The sequence below is a fragment of the Panthera pardus genome, unplaced genomic scaffold, assembly GCF_024362965.1.
Source record: "Panthera pardus isolate Hobbes unplaced genomic scaffold, ASM2436296v1 HiC_scaffold_12, whole genome shotgun sequence".
Taxonomy (NCBI): domain Eukaryota; kingdom Metazoa; phylum Chordata; class Mammalia; order Carnivora; family Felidae; genus Panthera; species Panthera pardus.
Window position 1 is genome coordinate 18,979,594 of NW_026526677.1, and position 21,948 is coordinate 19,001,541.

General features: G+C 42.5%; 1 protein-coding gene across 3 annotated transcripts in view; it reads right to left on the reverse strand.

Moving 5' to 3' along the window:
- Positions 1 to 21,948, reverse strand: part of EXT2 (exostosin glycosyltransferase 2) — a 144,351-nt gene that overhangs the window by 64,830 nt on the left and 57,573 nt on the right. For all 3 annotated transcript variants that reach the window (XM_053899817.1, XM_053899815.1, XM_053899816.1), the window contains exon 8: positions 9,251 to 9,382. In XM_053899817.1, the coding sequence (XP_053755792.1) occupies positions 9,251 to 9,382 (132 nt within the window). The remainder of the gene's footprint in view (positions 1 to 9,250; positions 9,383 to 21,948) is intronic.

Consider the following 21,948-nt stretch of genomic DNA (forward strand, 5'->3'; position numbering starts at 1 on the left):
ACTAAAACAAAAAGATCATTGAAATAAAAAGAGATGATAAACAGAACAGAAATGATAAGGAAAACAAGGCTCAATCTAACACATTCATCATTTAGGTAACAGAAGTTCCATAAAGAGAAAAAAGAGGAAAACATGGGAAGAAAAGAATTGGACATATAAAACACAAAACAAAAATTTCTCAGAAATGGACATGAATTTCCAATTAAAAGAGCCCAAATCAGTGTCCACTGAACAAAAAAACCACTCATACCAAGGCATATCATAAAATTGGAGAACACAGAATTTCCCAGGATAAAAATGTCACATAAAAGGATCAGGAATTAGAATGACATCTCACTTTCTGAAATTAAAATGGGAAACTTTGAGGATAATGGAACCATCCTTTCAAAATTCAGAAGAAAACCCACCTCAACCAGAAGTCCACACCAGTCCAATTATTAATCAAATGTGAAATAGAATAAATACACTTTCAGACATGCAAATTTATCTCCCAATGGTCTCTCCTCTTCCAGAAACCGTTGGAAAAAATAAACCAAAAAAAAAAAAAAAAAAAGAGGAAGATGTTAGACCTTGGAAATAAAGAATCCAACAAAGGAGAGAAAAAACAAATTCCCAGAATCATAGTGAACTTAAAATTTAGAATGCTGCACAGGAAACTCCAGGAGCAATCAATCCAGACTGAAGCTTAAGATGAATCACTATAGGAGAAAAGGGAGGGGGTGGGAGGAAGGCAGAGAGAGAAAAAAAAAAGAAAATAAGAAAGAAGGAGACAAACGGAAAGAAAAAAAAAGTAAGAAAAATTTTTTTATGCTTGACCATTTTCCTCTTTTGTTGGAGAACTGAGTAAAATATCAATTAGTGATAGGAACATTTAAAACTAAGAGGAGGGGCACCCGGGTGGCTCAGTTGGTTAAGTGTCTGGCTTCAGCTCAGGTCATGATCTCGTGGTTTTTGAGTTCAAGCCCCACATCGGGCTCTGTGCTGACAGCCCTGAGCCTGGAGCCTGCTTGGGATTCTGTGTCTCCCTCTCTCTCTGCCCCTCCCCCACTTGTGCTCTGTCTCTCTTTGTCTCTCAAAAATGAATAAATGTAATAAAAAATAAAAAATAAATAAAAAATAAAAATAATAAAACTAGGAGGAGAAAAAAAAGAGGTAACCAGTTATTAACTCCCTGGAAAATACAAAGTTGTACACGAACAAAAGCATAATCATGGTTTACTCTTGGTTCAGTTAAAAACAGTATTTATGGGGCACCTGGGTGGCTCAGTGGGTTAAGCGCCCGACTTCGGCTCAGGTCATGATCTCACAGTCCATGAGTTCGAGCCCCACGACGGGCTCTGTGCTGACAGCTCAGAGCCTGGAGCCTGTTTTAGATTCTGTGTCTCCCTTTCTCTCTGACCCTCCCCTGTTCATGCTCTGTCTCTCTCTGTCTTAAAAATAAATAAACGTTAAAAAAAAATTTAAAAACAGTATTTATATAGTCCTAATAATGCATACAATAAATACTGCTTTAATGAAAAATGGTGATAAAGCCCTAGTGGTAAGATGGGAAAAGTGAAATGTGTAAAGAAAGAGGAGAGAACAAGAGATGAAGTCCTGACCCAAAGGTAGTAAAAATATAATGTCTATGATTGAGAAATTAAAAAAAACAGCACTGTAAGCATTTTGGGGGAGATGGGAAGATTAAATCCCAGAGGAAAGCTGAGAGTTGAGAGCAGTTGCCCCTTGGGACAAACTGAGTTGCCTCAATTTTAGTTATATGCTTTATTTTACTATTTTAATTTTTAAACCATACATGTTGGTGGCAGTGCAAACTGGTGCAGCCACTCTGGAAAACAGTATGGAGGCTCCTCAAAAAGTTAAAAATAGAACTACCCTATGTCCCAGCAATTGCACCACTAGGCATCTATCCAAAGGATACAAAAACGCTGATTCGGAGGGGCACATGCACCCCAATATTTACAGCAGTGCCATCAAAAATAGCCAAATCATGGAAAGAGCCCAAATGTCCATCAACTGATGAATGGATAACGATATGGTATGTGTGTATAATGGAATATGGATAATGGAATATTCCTCAGTAATCAAAAAGAATGAAATCTTGCCATTTACAACAACGTGGATGGCACTAGAGTGTATTATGCTAAGCGAAATAAGTAAAAAAAGAAGACAAATATCATATGATTTCACTCATATGTCGAATTTAAGAAACAGATGAACACAGGGGAAGGGAAGGAAAAATAAGATAAAAACGGAGGCAAACCATAAGAGGCTCTTAAATACAGAGAACAAACTGAGGGTCACTGGAGGGCAGGTGGGTGGGGGGATGGGCTAAATGCCTGATGGGCAATGGTGTTATATGTAAGTGATGAATCAGTAAATTCTACTCCTGAAACCAATAATACACTATATGTTAACTAACTTGAATTTAAAGTAAGAAAAAAAAAAGTAAAATAAAGAAATATAGTTGAGATAAAAAAAAGAAAACCAAACATCAACAATCAACCTCTCATTCAAGCAATGGGGAAATTTTTCTACTCTGCAGCTGTAACAACCCACTTATTAAGAAATTACACTCAAATATTCATTAATTGGGAGGCATGTAACTACCAAAGGATAGCAGAAATGAAAACAAAACAAAACAAATCATTATCCTGATGTTATAATACCCAGCAACTCTAGTTTCCTGGTAACTTCTGCTGCTGAATCATTTAAGCAGACATCAAGAGAGAACTAAAGTGGCCCCCCAAAAAGGGGAAAGGGAATCTGTGCTAATAACTGATCGCTAGGACATGTGCCAAGGATGACTGTGCCAAAACATTCGGTATGTTCTTAATCTGCTGTCAGATCAAGCTTCCACGGACTCTGAAAAACCATTCTAGTCACCGCCCTCCTACCAGCTGTGTGATGTAAAGAAGCAGTCAGGTTTGGATTCATGAAAGCAAGAGCCAGCAAAATGGACTCTACGAAGGCAATGGAGGTAGGACTGCATCCAGGGAAACGGTGTGAGTCGATTCACCCACCACCACCACTGCAGCTGCCATACAGGTGCGTGCTCCACAGGTATACAAGCCTCCATTAGGAAGGACCTAGGGTGTTCATGCAAAAGACCTAACTGACGCAATCATCTTAGCCCCACCCCCAGGCTCACCTCTTCAGATTGCTTGCACGTCCTCTCCGTCTGGATCCGGCTTGTGACCTCATCTTTCCCATCTTTACCTGACCATCAGCCAAGTTCTTGGCTTGGCGCCCCAGATTCAGCTCTTGGGACCTTATGCATCTGTCCACCACAGACCTAACTCGGCTTTCTTTATTCCCTGGCTACTGATGATCGGAGACTTTCTAGCTTGTTTCCATGGAAGTCACTACAGGTACGAAACAGCTCAGTGGCAAAGTCTACACATGGGAAGGTTTGAATTCCTAGTAGTGTACTGGACCCCTTGTGCAACTGTGATCCTACAAATGTCATACCTCTAAAAACAAGACTTCAAACAACTTACGTGTACTTAAAAATTCAAGCTTAAATTTCTAAATTCCACACATACTTTAGTCCATATCTAGGCAGTGGGAGGAAGGAGGGGGAGAATAAGCCAAGGAGGCCTCCTGGGGGCAGGGTAGGCTTTCAAATTCCAGAGAAACATTCCACAACCTGGAAGTTCAAGGGCACTGAGCAGAGTTAAACAGACTGTTAACATCATATCTCTTCAAGTCAGAGCTCTGTTTCATGCGTGTGAGCTGGCACTTCTTCAGCCTCCAGAGTGATTTACTGCTCGGTAGCGTTTATAGTGAGTGATATTTTCAACTGCTCGTACAACCACAACATTGGTGAGTGGGGGCTGCAGCCTGGACATCTCAGTGCGGCCAGCCCGGACTACTTCATGTGGCTGAGACAGATGCAGTCTGAACTGTCTCTGGATGCTTCGGATCCAGGCCCAAGGAGTCCAGAGGAGGCACTGGATAGGACAGGGAGAGCCCTCCTCTCCAGGGGGTGAGTCAGGACACACACAGTGCGTCAACTCCACATTAAAGTGGGGTCCCTGGACTAGCAATATGAACACCATCTGGAAACTTGCTACAGATGCAAGTTCCAGGACCCCGCCCAGACCTACTCAATCTGTCACTCGGGCTAGAGTGGCAGCAGTCTGTGTTTCAGAAGAAGCTTTCTAGGAGAAAGACTGCACTCACCTCCTTGAGGCCTTACGGGGCCACGGCAGGCTCTGCCATCTTTTAGCCACAACTCTGATTCCTGCTCCTCAAGGGTGAAAAGTACCAACCAAGGACTCTGATGCACAACCCCCCTCTGCCGGTCCCTTGCTGAGGCTCGGACACGAGGCTCGTAGAAGTCCGGCCAAGCACATGATCCTCATCTGAAGTCTTGCTCGCAGCTAAGTTGCCCCTCTGGCTAGATTTCACAGGAAAAAGCTCTTGTTTTTCAACCTCGCTCTTATGCTGGATACAATAATCCATTTTAAGTCATTTCCGTATTTTTCTCATCAATTTTTGTCAAAGGCCATGGGACTGTAGCTAGCTCTCCTTTCTGCTCTAGGGCCAGTAGAACCAGTGCGGAAGAGGGGATAACCTGCGGTCTCTCTATTAGTGTTTCCTAGGATGGCAAATTTGAAAAACACGAAGTGTCGGTCTAAAGGGACTGGGTAAGTAAGGTTATGACTTACTGATAAAGGTGAGGTACAGTCTTTCAAGTCACGTCGTAGAAACATGACCTAGGAAAATACTGCACTCTCGAACATGACTTGAGGGCCATAATATTTTGAATTTTTAAAAAACTGTCACCGAGAGGATATGGTTTTGGTCACACATGTCAGAAACCCAAAATTCTACAAAATTCTACAAAACCCCAAATTCCCACAGTTGTTGGCCGACTGCGTCCCCAGAGCACATGGAATGCTCACTTGCTGGTCTCTGTCTGCCAGACATGCTCACATTTGGCAAAGAACCAGAGTTAAGGCAGGAGAGGGTGTCTGAGGAGCACCACCCCCCCCCACCCCGCCCCTCCACTCCACAGGCGAGGCCCAGATGTACGGATGAGGCCTGCCACAGGCAAGACCAGAAATGACACTAATGTTACAAGTGATACAGGGGTGGAGTATTTGGGGAGATGATAAAGTTTTGCTGATATCTGCAAAAAAGGGGAGAGAGATTGAAAAAGCATATGGAAAGACCAAAAAGGCAGGGAAATACAGTCAGCCTTGCCATGAGGAGCTAAGAAAATTATTGGTGAAATAAAACTTGTTGTGCTCTCGTAAGGAAGCTTAACTTGGTGAGAAATTCCTTCCAAAGAGGAGAATGAAAACAAAGTGCCAATCTCTCCAAACCAGATACATCTGCTGCTTTAAAGTTATGCTCAAGAATTATTTTGTCAAACTTGTTCAAGTTTCGAGAGTGTGGCACAACGTGGATAATGTAACGTACCTCCTACCTAAAGATAAAAATGGCAAATGTGTCATCTGGTGACAGAAACACTTGGTTTCTACAAGGCCACCCCTCGCTATCTTTATCTCACACACACACACACACACACACACACACACACACACACACACACACACACACAGGTTGCTGTTGTTGTTGTTGTCGTTTACATTAAACTAAGGCAGTAACATCTGGCAAAACAGGACTCTGCTCTCACTCTTTCCTCTCTGGCCTGAGCAAGTTCAGTGCATGGCTGGCTGGAGGCCCTGACAGCGTAGCTTTGAAAACACCAGACCATCCCTTGATTTACTGACCAAGATGCACACCTCCTCCCACCTCGTGGTGTCTGATATTGTAAATTTGATGGAATCTACACAGGAGACTCCCCTGCAGGTTGGGCTCACAGAAATCACATCTAGAGTAGGTTAAATATTTCCAAAGGGGAGGGGAAAAGTTAGCTATAAATAAATCAGTACTACTCAGACCTCCTGTCAGTTGCCTTTGCTGAAAACGCAGAAATGTACAACCCGCTGCTTTAAATCAGGGCTCTCATCACCTGAGCTCCTAGAAATGTGGTGAGCACTAAATTCCCCTAAAAAGAACTGTTTAAGAAGTAAAAAAAAAAAAAAAAAAAAAAAATTGATCATATTTTCCAGTTGCATATCCAGATTTAAGCTTTTTATACTTACATTCTTTCCCAAATTGACAGTCCAGCAGTATGACCATTTTGTCCTATATTAAAACACAAGTATTTCAAAACTACAAATTTTCATGTACTACTTTCCCCTGGCCCAATAGTCTTATGAAAAACAGAGAATCAAAATTCCAACCATTTATTCTCATTGGACTTTTCTTAGAGTTTTAGATTAAAAGTACAGAAATAAAGTCCCACTCTTTCCACACCTTCTGGTTGGGTCATGACACCCCACCTGTATGATTCTCCTGTAGAGGAACAGGGTGGTATTCTTCGTCTCAAGCTGATGCCATAGAGTTGGAATAGTAGAAATGTTTCAGCCCAGAGGAGGCCCAATGGCACCTACGAAACTCCATAAGCAATTCAAGATCATCAGAAGACCTGGGTTCTCACTTGTTTATGCAACTTGCCAATTATATGACCCCAGCCAAGTCATTACGCATTGTGACATTCATTATGTCCACTTAATAGAAGGGAAAGAATATATCACTTTTCCCATCTTCTCAACAGGGTTTAGGTCAAATGAAACAATGGATGTCACATCAGCATGTGACTAAGCCCTAGATGGCTCATGTCCTGAGATCCCAATGTCCCTCCTTTCCTCCCTCCCTCCTTTATACATCAAGGGCCTCCTGTCTGAATTAACTTGTCCTAGGTATTACAAGAAATACCAAGATAACTCAGAAATTCCGTTAAGAAGCTTAAAACTCTACGGGAAATTATGCTTCTATGCATGTTAAGAGTCAGGAAAGAAATACAGAAATATGCTCTAAGAGTTACAAGGAGGAACGATTACTTTCTATTTAAGGGGTCTAGGAAAACCTCATGGAGGGAGAGGTATATGAGCAGGTCACTGAAATTTGGATAAAATATGGACACTTGGAGGTAATGGTGGAGAAAGGCATCTCAAAGGCACAAAGAAGGAAAAGCACGGATCATACACAAGAAGGACAAGGTTGTGTTGGCAGAAACCCAGAACTCCCTAAAGGGGAACAGAAGGGAATGAAACCGGAAAGGCAGGCTGGAGCCAGACTGGAAGGCCCTGCAGTCAGACTGAGTTTGGACTCGAGTAGCACGCTTGCCCGCAACCTCCATGTGCCCACACTCCCTATCTGGATAAAATACCCCGTATGCCTCACTCTCCCTAACTGCTCTCACTCACCAGCCAATTAGCATAGCCAGTTCTTCCTGTGGTCCCTCAAATTGCCCCCTACTAATTCTCACCTGGATTCCTTAAATAGGCCCCTGCCTCTGCTCTCGACCCGTCCCACTGCGAGGGATCCATTCTCCACACTGATGTCTGATTGACCCAAAATACAATCTCCCCACTTTACTTCCCGGCTTAAATAACCCACAGATAACAGGCCAACACCTCCATGACATTTGACGTGTTCTGTGACTGGGGCCCTCTCCAGGCTTCGTCTTTGGCCTCTCCCTCGTGAGCCTCCGCCAGTCCTGCCACACTGACCTCCTTGCGGTTCCTTAAACCCACACGTTCTCCAGCGCCTCTGAACCTCTGGATCTGCTGTTCCTTCTGCATGGGACCAATATCCCCCCTTTCTCGGACTAGATAACACCTCTTCTCTTTTAACACTCAGATCATCAATTAGCATTGTGCTGAATGTACTAGCCAGCGTGTTTAGATAAAAAAAAAAATAATAATAACCATAAAAGGTTTAAGTATTGGGAAAAAGAGGGAAAGTCAGCATTTGCACATATGATTGCAGATTTCGAAAACAAGAGAATCAACTAAATAAAAGTGAAAAAATTGTAGAACTCAGTAAAAGAATACTTAACAAAATTTATATAAAAAAACAATAATGTGTCTTTATACAATGGTAACTAGTTAGAAACTATAATATCAGAAAGTATTCCTTTATAGAGAATAAGAAAGGTAAAATTAGAAAAAATTAATCAGGAATTGTGAAGAACTGATATAAAGAAAACTTTAAAATTCTGGGGCGCCTGGGTGGCTCAGTTGGTTAAGCATCCGACTTTGGCTCAGGTCACAATCTCATGGTTCACGAGTTCGAGCCCTGCATCAGGCTCTGCACTGACAGCTCAGAGCCTGGAGCCTGCTTTGGATTCTGTGTCTCCCTCTCTCTCTGCCCCTCCCCACTCATACTCTGTCTCTGTCTCTCTCTCTCTCTCTCTCAAAAATAAATAAAACACTTAAAAAAATTTTTTTAAAGAAAACTTTAAAATTCAACTAGAAAGATAAATCTTGCTTCCAGATAACAAGACCCATTGCGGTGTAAACTCCCCAAAGGCATGGATCTTCTCTGCTTTGTTCACTGATACACTTCAAGTACCAAGAACACTGTTTAGAAGGAAGAAGGTAGTGGGCACTCAGTAAATACCTACTGAATGAATAAATGCCTAAAACAATCTAAAAATTCCATGTGACCAACAAAATACAAATAGGATTTATATTTATATTCTGGGAGAAACTAACAGAGATATCAACCTTCCACTTGAAAAATACACACATGTAAGATCATTTTTTACCTAGCAGATGAGCACAGATTCAAGCATTCAGGGTTACAGAAGGCAGGGAGAGCCCAAATAACCAAAATGTTGTCGGTAGAAGTATTAATTGGTACAGTCTTTTGAAAGGACAATCGTGAGCAAGTTTTGACTGTGGCAATCCATAATGTCTCTAGATCGCTTTTGCTGATTATTTTCCTCACACAGTGATGGCAGTGCTGATTGAAATCATCCATGCAAAGCACTTAGCACTGTCCCTGGCAGAGACTGAGCATTCAAAATATAAGCTATTATTATTACGCTGCCTATAGAATCTTTTCAAGAGTTCTACATACTACAACTGCAAAAGTCATCGGGAAGCGTTTGATTTCCAACAAGAGCCAGGCCTCCCCATTTACCTCTGCAATAAATAAGCACACCGTCTTCCTAACCACATTGAAAACAAACTAGAAGCTGCTGCTTCTGTATTTCTGACTTTTGTTATCATTTCAGAATTAAGCTGACTTTGTCAGACCCCAAGCACAGCCTCATCTTAGATAGCTAGAATTTAAATAATCTTTACAAACTCAGGACGTCTTTCTTTGTCCCATCTTGACATCTGGACCATGGCTGACATGGTTAGCAGCGGAATTCACTCACCACAGTGGGGGGGTCATTCCATTCTTCATAGGAGAGGGCAGCATATGGATATATGCGGTCATTGATGATCTGCAGAGTGGCCAGGGCAATGGCTTTAATTGACTGGAAGTACGCTTCCCAGAACCACCGTGCCTGTAAAGAAAACAACACTGAATTAAGTAAGCAAGCGAGACAGAGTGAAGAACTAGATGCTCTATCACAGCCACCTCTGGGTCTGGGTAATTCCTTTATTCCCAAAGGGAAAGAGCCTACAGCAAACGTTCCCTGCTGTTCAAGCCAGCTGCAGCAGAATAGTGCTGGAATAGTTTATCAAACTCAGTCAAAACAGTGTAAGCAAGTGAAGTGCACATTGGATTCAATCTGAATATAAGAGAAACTATGTCCGATGATGGCAACACATTATAGCAGAACAAGTTATAGTCCTTTTTTAGATAAAGTGAACAAACCTTAAAGTTTACAATTCAATGATTTTTTAGGTATGTACATACTCTTATAACTACTACCCATATAAAGGTATAGAACATTCCAGCAACCCCAGAAGATTCCCTCATGCTTCCCAGGCACTTTCTCAATCATCCGAGAGTAATCATTATTCTGATTTCTATTGTGCCTGCTACTGAACTTCATACAAATGGAATCAAAACAGTACTTATTCTCTTGTGCCTGGTTTCTTTTGTCAACAGTTAGAACATTTAAGTCAGATTTTGCTGCCAAGGTTATGCTGGCCTCATAAAATGTTGAAAGTGTTCCTTCTTTTTCTATTCCCTGAGAAATTTAATGCAAGGTTGGCATTATTTCTTTCTTGAAAGGTTTAGAAGAATTCACCTAAAAGCCATCTGGGCTAGGTGTTTTTTGGTGTGTGAAGGTTTTAAATCATGATTAGTCCTCTTTCATCCACACAGGATTATGCGTATTTTAATGAGTGTCGGCTTCAAAAGTAGTATTTTTCAAGAAATGTGTTCATCTAAGTTGTGAAATTTATTGGACTAAATCCATTCAATGTGTTGTAGAATTTGCAGTAATATACCACTTTTCATTCCTCATGTTGATAATCTGTGTCTTCTCTTTGCATTTCCTCTTACCAGAGGTTTATCAACTTTGTTAATCTCTTCAAAAAACCAATGTTTGGTTTTGCTGATTTTCTTTATCATACTTTTTTTTTCTTATCTTTCTATCTGGTCTGCTATTATTTTTATTCCCTTTCTTCTATTTTGGGGGACTTTAATTCATCTTGCATTTAGCTTCTTTTTTAAATTTTTTAAAATATTTTTTCTTTAATTTTTTTATTTTTTTAAATGTTTATTTATTTTTGAGAGGAGAGAGACAGAATGCAAGTGGGTTGGGGCAGAGAGAGAGGGAGGCACAGAATCTGAAGCAGGCTCCAGGCTCCAAGCTGTCAGCACAGAGCCTGACGTGGGGCTTGAACTCACGAGCTGTGAGATCATGACCTGAGCTGAAGTCGGATGCTCAACCCACTGAGCCACCCAGGCGCCCCTAAAATATTTATTTTTGAGAGAGAGAGAAAGAGAGCACGGACACAAGCAGGGGAGGGGCACAGAGAGAGAGGGAGACACAGAATCTGAAGCTGGCTTCAGGCTCCGAGCTGTCAGAGAAGAGCCCGATGCGGGGCTTGAACTCACGGACTGCGAGATCATGACCAGAGACGAAGTCAGATGCTTAACCGGCTGAGCCACCCAGGTGCCCTGCATTTAGCTTGAGATTGAAGTTTAGATTGCTGATTTTAATCTTTCTTCATTTCTAATATATGCATTTAAAGCTATAAATGTACCTCTACGCATTATTTTAAATGCTTCCTACAAAATTGTATGTCATTTTCATTATAGTTTAGGTAAAAAAAATGAACTTTTTAGAAGTATACCGTTTAATCTCCAAACATTTTGGGATTTTCTATTTATCTTTCTGTTACTGATTTCTACTTTGATTGCACTATAGTCTGAGAGCATGTGTTATTTCAAAACTTTGCCCTCTGTCTTCAGCTTACAATAGTTCGCCTATGATGTACCTAGGTGTGGCTCATGGTATTAACCCCACTGAGGTTAGAGCTTCTTCACCCTGTGGTTCGATGTCTTTCACTAGTTTTAGAAAAACCTTAGCCAATATTTCTTTAAATATTGGTTCTATCACACTCTCTTCTAGGACTCCAGATACACAGACAGAAATGTCTTCACCATGCCCCATAGGTTTCTTATTCTCTTTTCTGTGCTGCAATCTGGGTATTTTCTGCTACTTTTTCTCCTGGTCTAATAATCCTCTGTCCTTTGTGTGTGTGTGTGTATGTGTGTGTGTGTGTGTGTGTGTGTCTATACTGCTATCATACCCATATATTCACTTCTCCATTTAGTTCATATGTTTTTCAGTTACAGAATTTCCATTCGACTTTTTAAAAAGTAGATTTCATATCTTTGTTGCAATTCTCTTCTTTTATTGAGCATAGTTCCTGATTGGTAACCCCAACATCTGAATCACCTGTGGGCCTCTTTCTACTATCTGTATTTACTCTTCGTTTTGGTCATCTGGTTTCCATTTCCAATGTACCTCTTAATTTTTTATTGGACACCAAACATTCTGTATTAAAAACTGTAGCGGTTCTGGATGTACCAAATTATCTTCCTCCTAAGAGTGTAACATTTCTTCTGGAGGGCACAGCGAAGGCAGTCAGCCCACTTTAATCCTATCAGTGGGTGACTACCTTTTGTTAGGGCTAACTTTTCTTGGCTTTCCCTTTCTCTTGTAGTGGGGCCCTTTGGGGCCTTCAGGTTAAGCCTGGAGTGTCCACCAGGTCCCCTGTATCTTGGCAGCCTGGGATACCAAGCTCCATCTCACCAGTACTATACATGGCGGCTGGGATGTTTGCACAGCTTGTCAGGCTCCCAGATGCTTCTTTCTGCAGGGATTCTTACAGTCTTGCTCTGCTCCCCTCAGGAGTTGGCAAACACTTCAAGGGAAGGCCACATGCCCAATTTTTGCTTACTTCCTGCGGTTCCCGTCTTCCAGGGATTTTGTCCTTCATGTCCCCGACACTTTGGGGTACCCCTAATTCCAACCTCTCGGCCCTAGGGGGCTGCTGCTTTCTGCTCGGACTCCAGATGTACAGACTGTGAATTAGAAAGTGCCCTCAGGGAAAAAGCTCAAGGGAACATGCCGCCCAGCATGAGTCCCTTCCTTCAGGAGCCACAGTCCCTCAAGAACTGACTGTGCTGATGGCTCTCCAATGCCTCTCAACTGTTGCTCTATCTATTTTAATAAGCTTTGATACCTCTTTTTCTTTTCCTAGGAGGAGGGTTACTCTAATACTAGCTACTCTGTCACAGCCCAATGTGGCTTTTTGAAAGAAGACAGTTTTCTCGTCCAAGCAGAGTTCAGACTCAGTCCCCAAGAAAGCGAGACGCTGGTCTGCGTGACCCGTCCAGCTTCATTCAGACTTGTGATTCCACTCGGAATCAGAGGCCATGAGGAGTTCTGCAAGAGAGGGGACATTTGAAAATGGGACAAGAGAAATTCGAAATACCACTAAAACAGGTAGAAGAAAAAGATACTTTCTAGTCTACACCTGCTGACTTTTGTTCTGTTTCCCAGTAAGTGCTCCAATAATTAAGGAAAGTATATGATGACTACTCTCTCCACTAAGTATAAGAATGAAGCAGAGCCGCACAAAGAGAATTTCTGTTACTCAAAGAAAAGCTGACACAGGTTTAGCTACCAAGGGCACCTGGCTTATGCTGTCCTGTAGCCTGCCATCTGGGTACAGCCTCGTGGCTGGCTGGCTGCCTGCCACTGCTGCTTAGATATACCCTACTCACTCCAATTTCATCCCTGCTTACTCATGTTACTGCTGTCCTGCCCATCATCCAGTCAAAATATTTACATTTTATGAGACCTGAAAGAATCCATCTTCCCTGGGAAACCTTCACTGATCACCCCAAACACCAACAATCTCTCCTTACCCTGAAATCCCACAGCACTTATAGCCGTTACCTTACAGGTTGTTTCTGCTATATTCTATTCTAGAATGGTCTTCCTGTTATTTCAGATGATAGCTTTTCTCTCCCCAGCTAGACTATGAGTTCCTTGTAGGTGTGAGGATGTCTGACCTGCTGCAAAGCACTTTGGTAGGCACCATCTCATTTGCTGTTTATAACCAGCATGTCACTTATCTGTGGCAGTTTCCTCTTCCATGTGAGGAAACCAAGACCCAAAGATGTTAAGTGGTAGAGTCACAACTCAAGCCCAGGACTTTTCCCACCCTGTTCTAGAGTATAAGGAGTACCAGCCACACTAAGTTTTAGGAGACGATCCTTTCTCAAGAAACTGAAAGGTGTGAAAATTCACTAAGAAGCAATGAGCCCACACAAAAACACACACATCTTAAATATTCACCTCCTTTTCTACCCCAACAAGTCCATTATGTATTCTTTCATTTTAAATCGCACTCAAATTAAACCACACTCAAACGTAAGCATTCCAAAGCTTTATGTTCCCATTCAGTCACAGTGGAGACGGTAGCCTTTGGGATTTATAGGAAACAATGATCGGTAACAAATCCATCTAGCATACCAGCCAAAGGCACAACCATAGGACAAAGCTTCTAATTTAAGATGTCTCAAATCATCTCGTCCTGTCCACCAAATTGTAGTTCACTCAGAAAGGAAGCAAGCTTTGCACATAATCATAGCTCAAGTGTCTCAGCCTGAGGATAAGTGAACTTCTCAGGCTTAATTATTTCTGCAGGACCTCGGTAACACCTTGTAGCATTTAGAAGGCATTATAATTTATGGCCCCTCCAGGACTCAGTATCAGCCACTTGTCAGCAGAGGGGAAGGAGTTTTCAGCTATGCTGGCAATGCTCCCATTCAGTAAGCAAATGCTTATTATGTTTTGGTTTCCTTTTTTCCCCCAAAACAGGGGCCACATTTATCACTACCCGAAAAGTTAAATGAGGGTCTCTTCAGCATCTATGCAAATTTCTCAGTCACTTAAGCCATGGGAGCTGCACAGCTGGAAGAGTTAAGTCACAGAGGCATTGGTCATACCAACGTAATCTCGGACAAAGCATCTAACCTTTCTTCATTATACATATGCCTCCGTAATTTTATAAAACATGCAGATTTCAAAGCATAAGAACTACAAAGTTCTTACGACGCTTCCAATCCTGAGAATCACAAAGTTCCTACAGATCTGGAATTGGGCCCACTTAAAACTATCATAAGTATCAAATTAAAATTGCTACCTCGGTTTATACATCAGCTAAATGTCATTAATTGCTTTGATTTTCAGTAACATAAAGCCACCAGGATGAGCAATAACCAGTGTTTAAAGGAAGCCAGTGCAGCACTGTTGAAAAGCCATGGCTATGAGCACAATTCAAGTTACTTAACCTCCGGTTTTTCTGCATCCGTAAGACAGAAAGCATACCACCTAGGTCAGGAAGCCGTAAAGATTCGATGATGTTTACAAAGCTCCTCACTGGGTACTAGTGCAAAACAGACAATTGGAAACTGTTGGCTCTGTCCTCAACACTCCCACCCGTCCTGTTCCCTCAGGGTCTTTGTCACTTACATTAGAATACATTCCACACCGTTTTGGAGTGAGAACGCGGGGAGGGGAAGAGGAGTGACAGAACGGGACCCCAGTGTCATACTCCACTCATCTCAATTCTTGAAGGCAGTGAAGAAATCCAACATATCAGAAAGTCAGAAATAATCAAAACACATCACATGGGAGTGACAGAACTTTATACTGAAAAGTACAGCCATTAACACGTCCCTTCTAGCTTAACCTCCAAGCTTCCAAGGAAGAAGATGGTCCTTCTCCAGAAACTGGGAGAGAGGGAACACATCCGGCTTTGCTCACCACGAAGTCCCCACCTTCGGCACGGTGCCTGTCAAAGAGGAGGCAGGCACACACTTGCCGGAAGACTGAACCCACCCGGCACCAACCCTCAGAGGCCCAAGGCAGCATGGGGACTACAGGTACCTCATGGAAATTTCCAAACCTTGTAAGTGCCAAGCCATCGTTTAATAAGAATGATCACATCTTGTATACAGAATTTTAAAAGGTGAGACATGGGGGAATGTGGATTTGAGGAAAAGAAGGCAGATCCATTCCTAGCTGGGACATCAAGGCAGAAACAGGACTAACAGTGTCCCACACATTATGCTTAGTGTAGACTATATGGACTAGGTATAGACCGTGAAGGAGATAAACAGTTTTCAAACTATGCCATGTAGGGGCGCCTGGGTAGCTCAGTCAGTTAAATGACCGACTTCAGCTCAGGTCATGATCTCACAGTTTGTGAGTTCGTGCCTCGCATCAGGCTCTGCGCTGACAGCTCAGTGCCTGGAGCCTGCTTCGGATTCTGTGTCTCCCTCTCTCTACCTCTCCTCCTCGCCTGCTCATGCTCTGTCTCTCTCAAAAATAAATAAACATTAAAAAAAAAATTTTTTTTTAAAAACTATGCCATGTAAGTTTGCTACCTACGAGTGGTCGGGATAGCTAACTGTGCAAAGTTTATGTAGAAGAACCCCTCAATTACCCCAAAGTGGTCCAAGAGCATCTTCACCCCAAAAGTACAACAATGGCTCTCAGTGCCTTCTCAGTAACCAGCCAGCTCTGAACGGTCCTTTTCATCAGAACCTCCAGAATGTGACCCGTGTTGATGGCTTCGTTCTAGTATGCTGGAGTTTTCTAATGAAAACCACACGCACACAAAACAAACAACAAATCAGCCGGTTATGCTTCTGTCCCAAATTCCAAGTGGTAATGCTGTCCAAACACCCAACAACAGCAGGTACCTATGGATCAGAACTTGTCCGGATACTGCTCTATTCCCCTGCCCCCAATCCACTGGGTGCTCACAACATAAAGTATTTGCCTCCGTTTAAGAGGTAGAAAGCCACAAGAACACAGACTCCACCATAACGATGAGAAAACACAACCAATAACCCACCAACATCATAACCTGTTTTAGGCCCGTCAGAGGGCTGTGGTCATAAGGCAATCAGGGAATTCGGATTTCAAAGGGTGACAAGCTCCTCTAGGAACGATGGGACAAATTATTCCAGTTTTGGAAGATCACAGAAGGTAGAGATGCTGCAGTAAAAGCCACCAAAGAAAACAGCTAAAGTATTAACGAATTCTTAAAAAGTGTCGGCTAGCAGGACTGCTGGGAAGCTCTAGGCACAAGGGGAGTCAGCAATCCCTTGCAAGCTCTTTCCTGCTGGATGTTCCTGAGAAGGACTGCGGCCGGGAAGGAAATCAAAGAGAGGCCGCCCCAGTGGCACCCAGGCACACACTCTGCCCATTTCCTGGACTTCTTTTCATCCAAAGCAAAGCCTTAAAGGGCTGGGGGACGAGCAGGAAGCCCTCCCATACTCAAGATACAATCACAGACGTACTGGCTGTGGGGCAGGTGTGGAAAGGCAGCCAGCCACTGGGGCTGGGTAGGAACCCTTTCAGCTCCCTCCAGACCACCACTGAGGGAGAGGGCAAAGCAGAAGCCTCGGCCCCCACGGGAGGGGTAGGAAACTCTCTCTAACCCGAGACCTCTCCCAGGTACGGAAGAAAATAGGGCTTCCAAAGGGAGGAGGAGCAGAACCTGAGAAGCCCCACCTCTAACACCCTGGCAAACGTGTCTGCTCAAGACTACCACTGGACCGGGAGGAGGGAGAATCCCACTGTCCCCACCGTTAGCCCAGCACCACATACAAGCAACGGGAGTCCGTCACTGAGGGCACAGGCAGGCAGGGCCTGCTCAAAGCAGAGGGTGAGGCTAACTCTGAGGAAAACCTCAGTACACTGGCCCACACCGAGAACAAGGCAGCGGCTGGCCACCGGCAACATCTGAAGTCCAGGTGTGTGAAGGCGAGCCAGGCAGCAGAAAACCCAAACGCGGCCTGTTACACACTAGGCCCGTCAGCCTCGTGCCCATTTCTGAATATGACATCTACTTTAGGGTGTTTTTACTACACAGTATCCATCATCCAATCAAAATTTACCAGAAAACAATCCACTGTCGTGATATAAAGCTGCCAACAGAACCAGACCAAAGATGACCAAGCTGCTGTGGAATTATTACACAGGAACTTTAAGATAACTACAATTAATATGTTACAAAATCTGGGGAAGAAGGGAGACAACTTGCGTCAACAGACAGAAATATTCAACAGAGAGATGGAAACTATACAAAAATGACCAAATGAAAGGCCAGAAGTAAAAATGTAGTATAAACGAAGAATTCCTTCAACCAGCTTATCAGCCCACTGGAAACAGGAGGGGGAAAGAACAGCGAACTTGAAAATGGAGAATTATCCAAACTGAAATGCACAGAAGAAAAGGTGTGGAAGAAAACAGAGATCCAAGAACTGCAGGATGCTATCGAATGTTCTGTCATGCCAGTTATTGGAGCCCTAGGAGATGGGGTGGAAAACAAGGAAACAGATGTACTCATTTAAATGATTTTCCAAAATGGATGAAAAACAACACATAGGCTCAAGAAGCTCAGAGAACCCAAACATTAAATAAAGCATTCACCTTCTCCCTCAAAAAGCTGAAGGAACAGCCGTACCGTTAAAGGTGCGAAAGCACGTCTGCCTCTGAGCACGCAGGACATTCAAGAGATCTGAGCCACGGGAGATTCTCTCAGCGCGCTAACGTCGACAGAACCGTTCCTTTCCGGTGAAGGGCTACAAGGTATTTTCATGCCCCACACATTAATTTCTCAAAGCTGTGTCTGAAGATGAATCTCAGAACTGCCAAAGGGATTCCAAGCCTTTCCAAACACACGGACCAAAGGCTCACTATCTCCTTTTCGTTTGTTTGCTGCGACAAAATGGACCCCACGTGCGTTCCTGCCTTTCCCAAGCCTCCTGGGCAGCACGCTCAGGGTTACACGGGTTCTTTCCCTCACTGCCTTACAGGAGAGGTGACAGCGCCGGAGCAGGGGGCCTGATGCCCTTCCTGGACAACCGTGTCACATCCTGGAGGCAGCAGAGACAGGCTCAGGTCGTCTCTACCTGACAGCTAAAAACCCAGCGGTGATGTCAAATGATAACCCAAGCATCCTGATTTCTAGTTGACAATTACTGTCGGCAGGAGTACTTTTGTTATTCCTTTTGCTTACTCTCTATGTTTATAAACATAAGAGTTACGTGAAAAGAATATCAACCGGGGCGCCTGGGTGGCTCACTCGGTTAAGCATCCGACTTCGGCTCAGGTCATGATCTCACGGTTTGTGAGTTCAAGCCCCGCGTTGGGCTCTGTGCTGACAGCTCAGAGCCTGGAGCCTGAAGCCTGCTTCAGATTCTGTGTCTCCCTCTCTCTCTGCCCCTCCCCTGCTCATGGTCTGTCTCTGTCTCTCAATAATAAATAAATGTTAAAAAAAAATAAAAAAAAAAAAAAAAATATATATATATATATATATATATATATATATATATATATCAGCCAAACCCCTCAGAGGCACTTCTCCTGGACTGAAGGTTTTTCTAGAGCAGAGAAAGTTCACAAACAGGTAATACACCATCACTCAACGATTAAACAAACAATAATAAATAGAATTTACTTTCTTTAAAATAAAAAGAAATTTCTGGGGTGCCTAGTGGCTCAGTTAGTTAAGTGTCCAACTTTGGCTCAGGTCATGATCTCATGGTTCATGGGTTTGAGCCCCGCATCGTGCCGACAGCTCAGAGCCTGCAGCCTGCTTTGGATTCTGTCTCCCTCTCTCTCTGCCCCTCCCCCACTCACACTCTGTCTCTCTCTCTCAAAAATAAACATTAAAAAAAATTTTAAGGGGCGCCTGGGTGGCTCAGTCGGTTGGGCAGCCGACTTCAGCTCAGGTCATGATCTCGCAGTCCGTGAGTTCGAGCCCCGCGTCGGGCTCTGTGCTGACAGCTCAGAGCCTGGAGCCTGTTTCGGATTCTGTGTCTCCCTCTCTCTCTGACCTCCCCCGTTCATGCTCTGTCTCTCTCTGTCTCAAAAATAAATAAACGTAAAAAAAAAATTTTTTTTTAATAAAAAAATAAAATAAAATTTCTGAAGAAAAGGATTAATATACCTAGGATTTATCAGCACTCCATTTTTTCCTTCACTTAAAATACTTACTCTGTTAATTTCATTGCATTTAGGATACTTTGCAACATAAAATAGGAGAGTGTTTTTTTCACTCCCTTGTTCATGAGCTGTTGTATTTGCCCTCTCCAGATGCATCCTCCACCTGAAAGTCCAATACCTCTGGGACACTCTTCCACCATCCAGTGAAGTTTCCTAGTCCCCTCATCTCAATTACCTGAACACAGCACCACAGGAACCCACGTCTGTCATGCTCACAAAAGCACAGACACCTGTTTACATAACAGCATCAGAAGTCATTCTGCGGTTTTTTGGTAGGTGTAAATCCTTTTTTGTTTCTTTACCATGCAAAGTGGTAACTGCTTTCTTTTTAACTTTATTCTGAAATAATTTGAGACCTCAAGAAACAATGGTAGTACAGAGGGTTCCCAAACATCCCTGACTCAGGTTCCCCTTTCGTTACCATGTTACTTCACCATGGCACAATGATCAAAACTAAGAAGTTAACATGTAGTTAATTCCATTCCCTAGACTTTTTCTTTATGGATTTCCCCAGTTTTCCCTTAAGGTCCTTTTCTGTTCCAGGATCTAGTCCAGGAGGCCTCACTGCATCTAGTTGTCATGTCTCCTTAGTTTCCTCCAATCTGAGAAAGTTTCTCAGTCTTTCCTGGTCTTTCACGACCTTGACAGTTTTGAATAGTACTCGTCAAGCATTTTGTAGAATGTCCCTCAATTTGGGTCAGTCCGATGTTTTCTAATCATGAGACTGAGGTTATGGATTTTGGAGGATGCTCCAGAGGTGATATGCCCTCCTTCTCACATCATATCAAGGGACATACGCTATCAACATGACTTATCATGGGGAAATGAACCCTGATCACCTGGTTAAGGTGGGGTCTGCTGGCTTCTCCACTGTAATGTTACTGTCCCCATTCCATATTCTATTTGTCAGAAGCAAGTCACTATGTTTGTCTGTATTCCCAGGGAGGGTAATTAAGCTCCACCTCTCTTTCCTTCTCCCTCTGCCCCTCCTCCACTCCCGTACACATACGCATGTTCTCTCTCTCTCTCTCTCAAAAAAAAAAAAAAAAGAAAAAAAGAAAAAATCCTTAAACCCATGGGGATTTGTGGCTTGTGGAAATATTAAAACATTTTCTTTCCCCACTAATAATTTTACTAAATAAAAAACATGACATTTGCCTTAAATGTTAAGTAGAAGCCCGATCATATATCTCATCCATTTAAAAGAGAAAACACATAGCTACTTTTTATTAAAAAGCTCAGACATGAAATCTACTGAGCCCTCAAACATTTCTAAATTTCAATTGATTCTAGTCTCATATTTAATTTCACCCTGCTTGTAAACACAGAATTACTGTTCAAAAATAAAGCAACCACCCAATTTGATTATCTGGAAAAGAATGAAACAAAGTTCAGAAAACAAGTAGTAATTAATAAGAAAAGAGAAAAAAGAAAGGAATTTGAAAAGAAATCCAAGAGCTTTCCATAGATTGGCTCTTCATAAAACTTAGAGAATCAGCTAAAAACCTATCAGAACTAGTAAGGAAGATCACTAAAGTAACCAGCTACAAAATAATTTTTTTCATAAGCAAATAAAACAAAACTCCCAACTGTTAAATCTCAGCAATACTCAGTGAGACTGTACACACACAAGTTAGTGGCAGGGCCCTTCCCATTACCCCAATGTTCACAGTCCAGATTACTTAGTCCTTGTGATCGACAACAGTTGCCTTCCCAACATCCTTTACCTCCTCATCTTTACTAACAAAATAGTCCAGACTTTTCTGCGGCAATGCAAACAAGGTGTGCTTTCCTAAATAAAAAAGATAAAGTCTTGCTACAAGCCTTTTGGTCTTTTCCCTTGGCCCTCTCTCTCCTGCTTGCCTAGAATGCAAACATGGCGGGCTGGGATTGAAGCAGATGTACTGTAACTGAAAAGAAAAGGCCAGCCTGCTGACGTGGTGACAGAGCAGAAAAACAGAAAGAAACCTGCTTCCCTCGCGGCATCACTGAATCACTACAATTGTCCTGGATGAGCTCCTTTCGCATTTCTTCTAGTGTGAGACCCGTATCGCTTCTCAGCCTTTTGGCTAAGATCAAGTGTAGTGTGAGACCTGTAAACCCTAATTTCCTTAGGCAATTGTTAGTAGAGTTTTCTTTTATATTCTCCTAGATATCCTCCCGATATTGTCCTCACACATGAACTTCATGACCTTAAATAAAGCAATCATTATTTATAGATGATAGGACTTTATATCTAGAAGAATCAAGAGCATGAGCTAGAAATCTGCACAGTAAGGATAAAATCCAGGAAGGTAAACAATTATGAAATATATATAATAAAATCAATAGTTTGATTCTACTTCTAGCTAGGTTACAGAAGATCACAAAAGACTACCATCTATACCACAAGAAAACATTAGACAAAGTAAAAATCTGTCTATTTTTTAGAGCCAAATCATTTGTGTTCTATAATCTTGTTAAATTCACCTATTAGTTCAATAGTTTGTAGATTACTTTGGCTTTTCTGATTATACCACCATGTCATTTCCAAATGAAGACATGTTAACATTTTCTTTTCCAATTTTTAT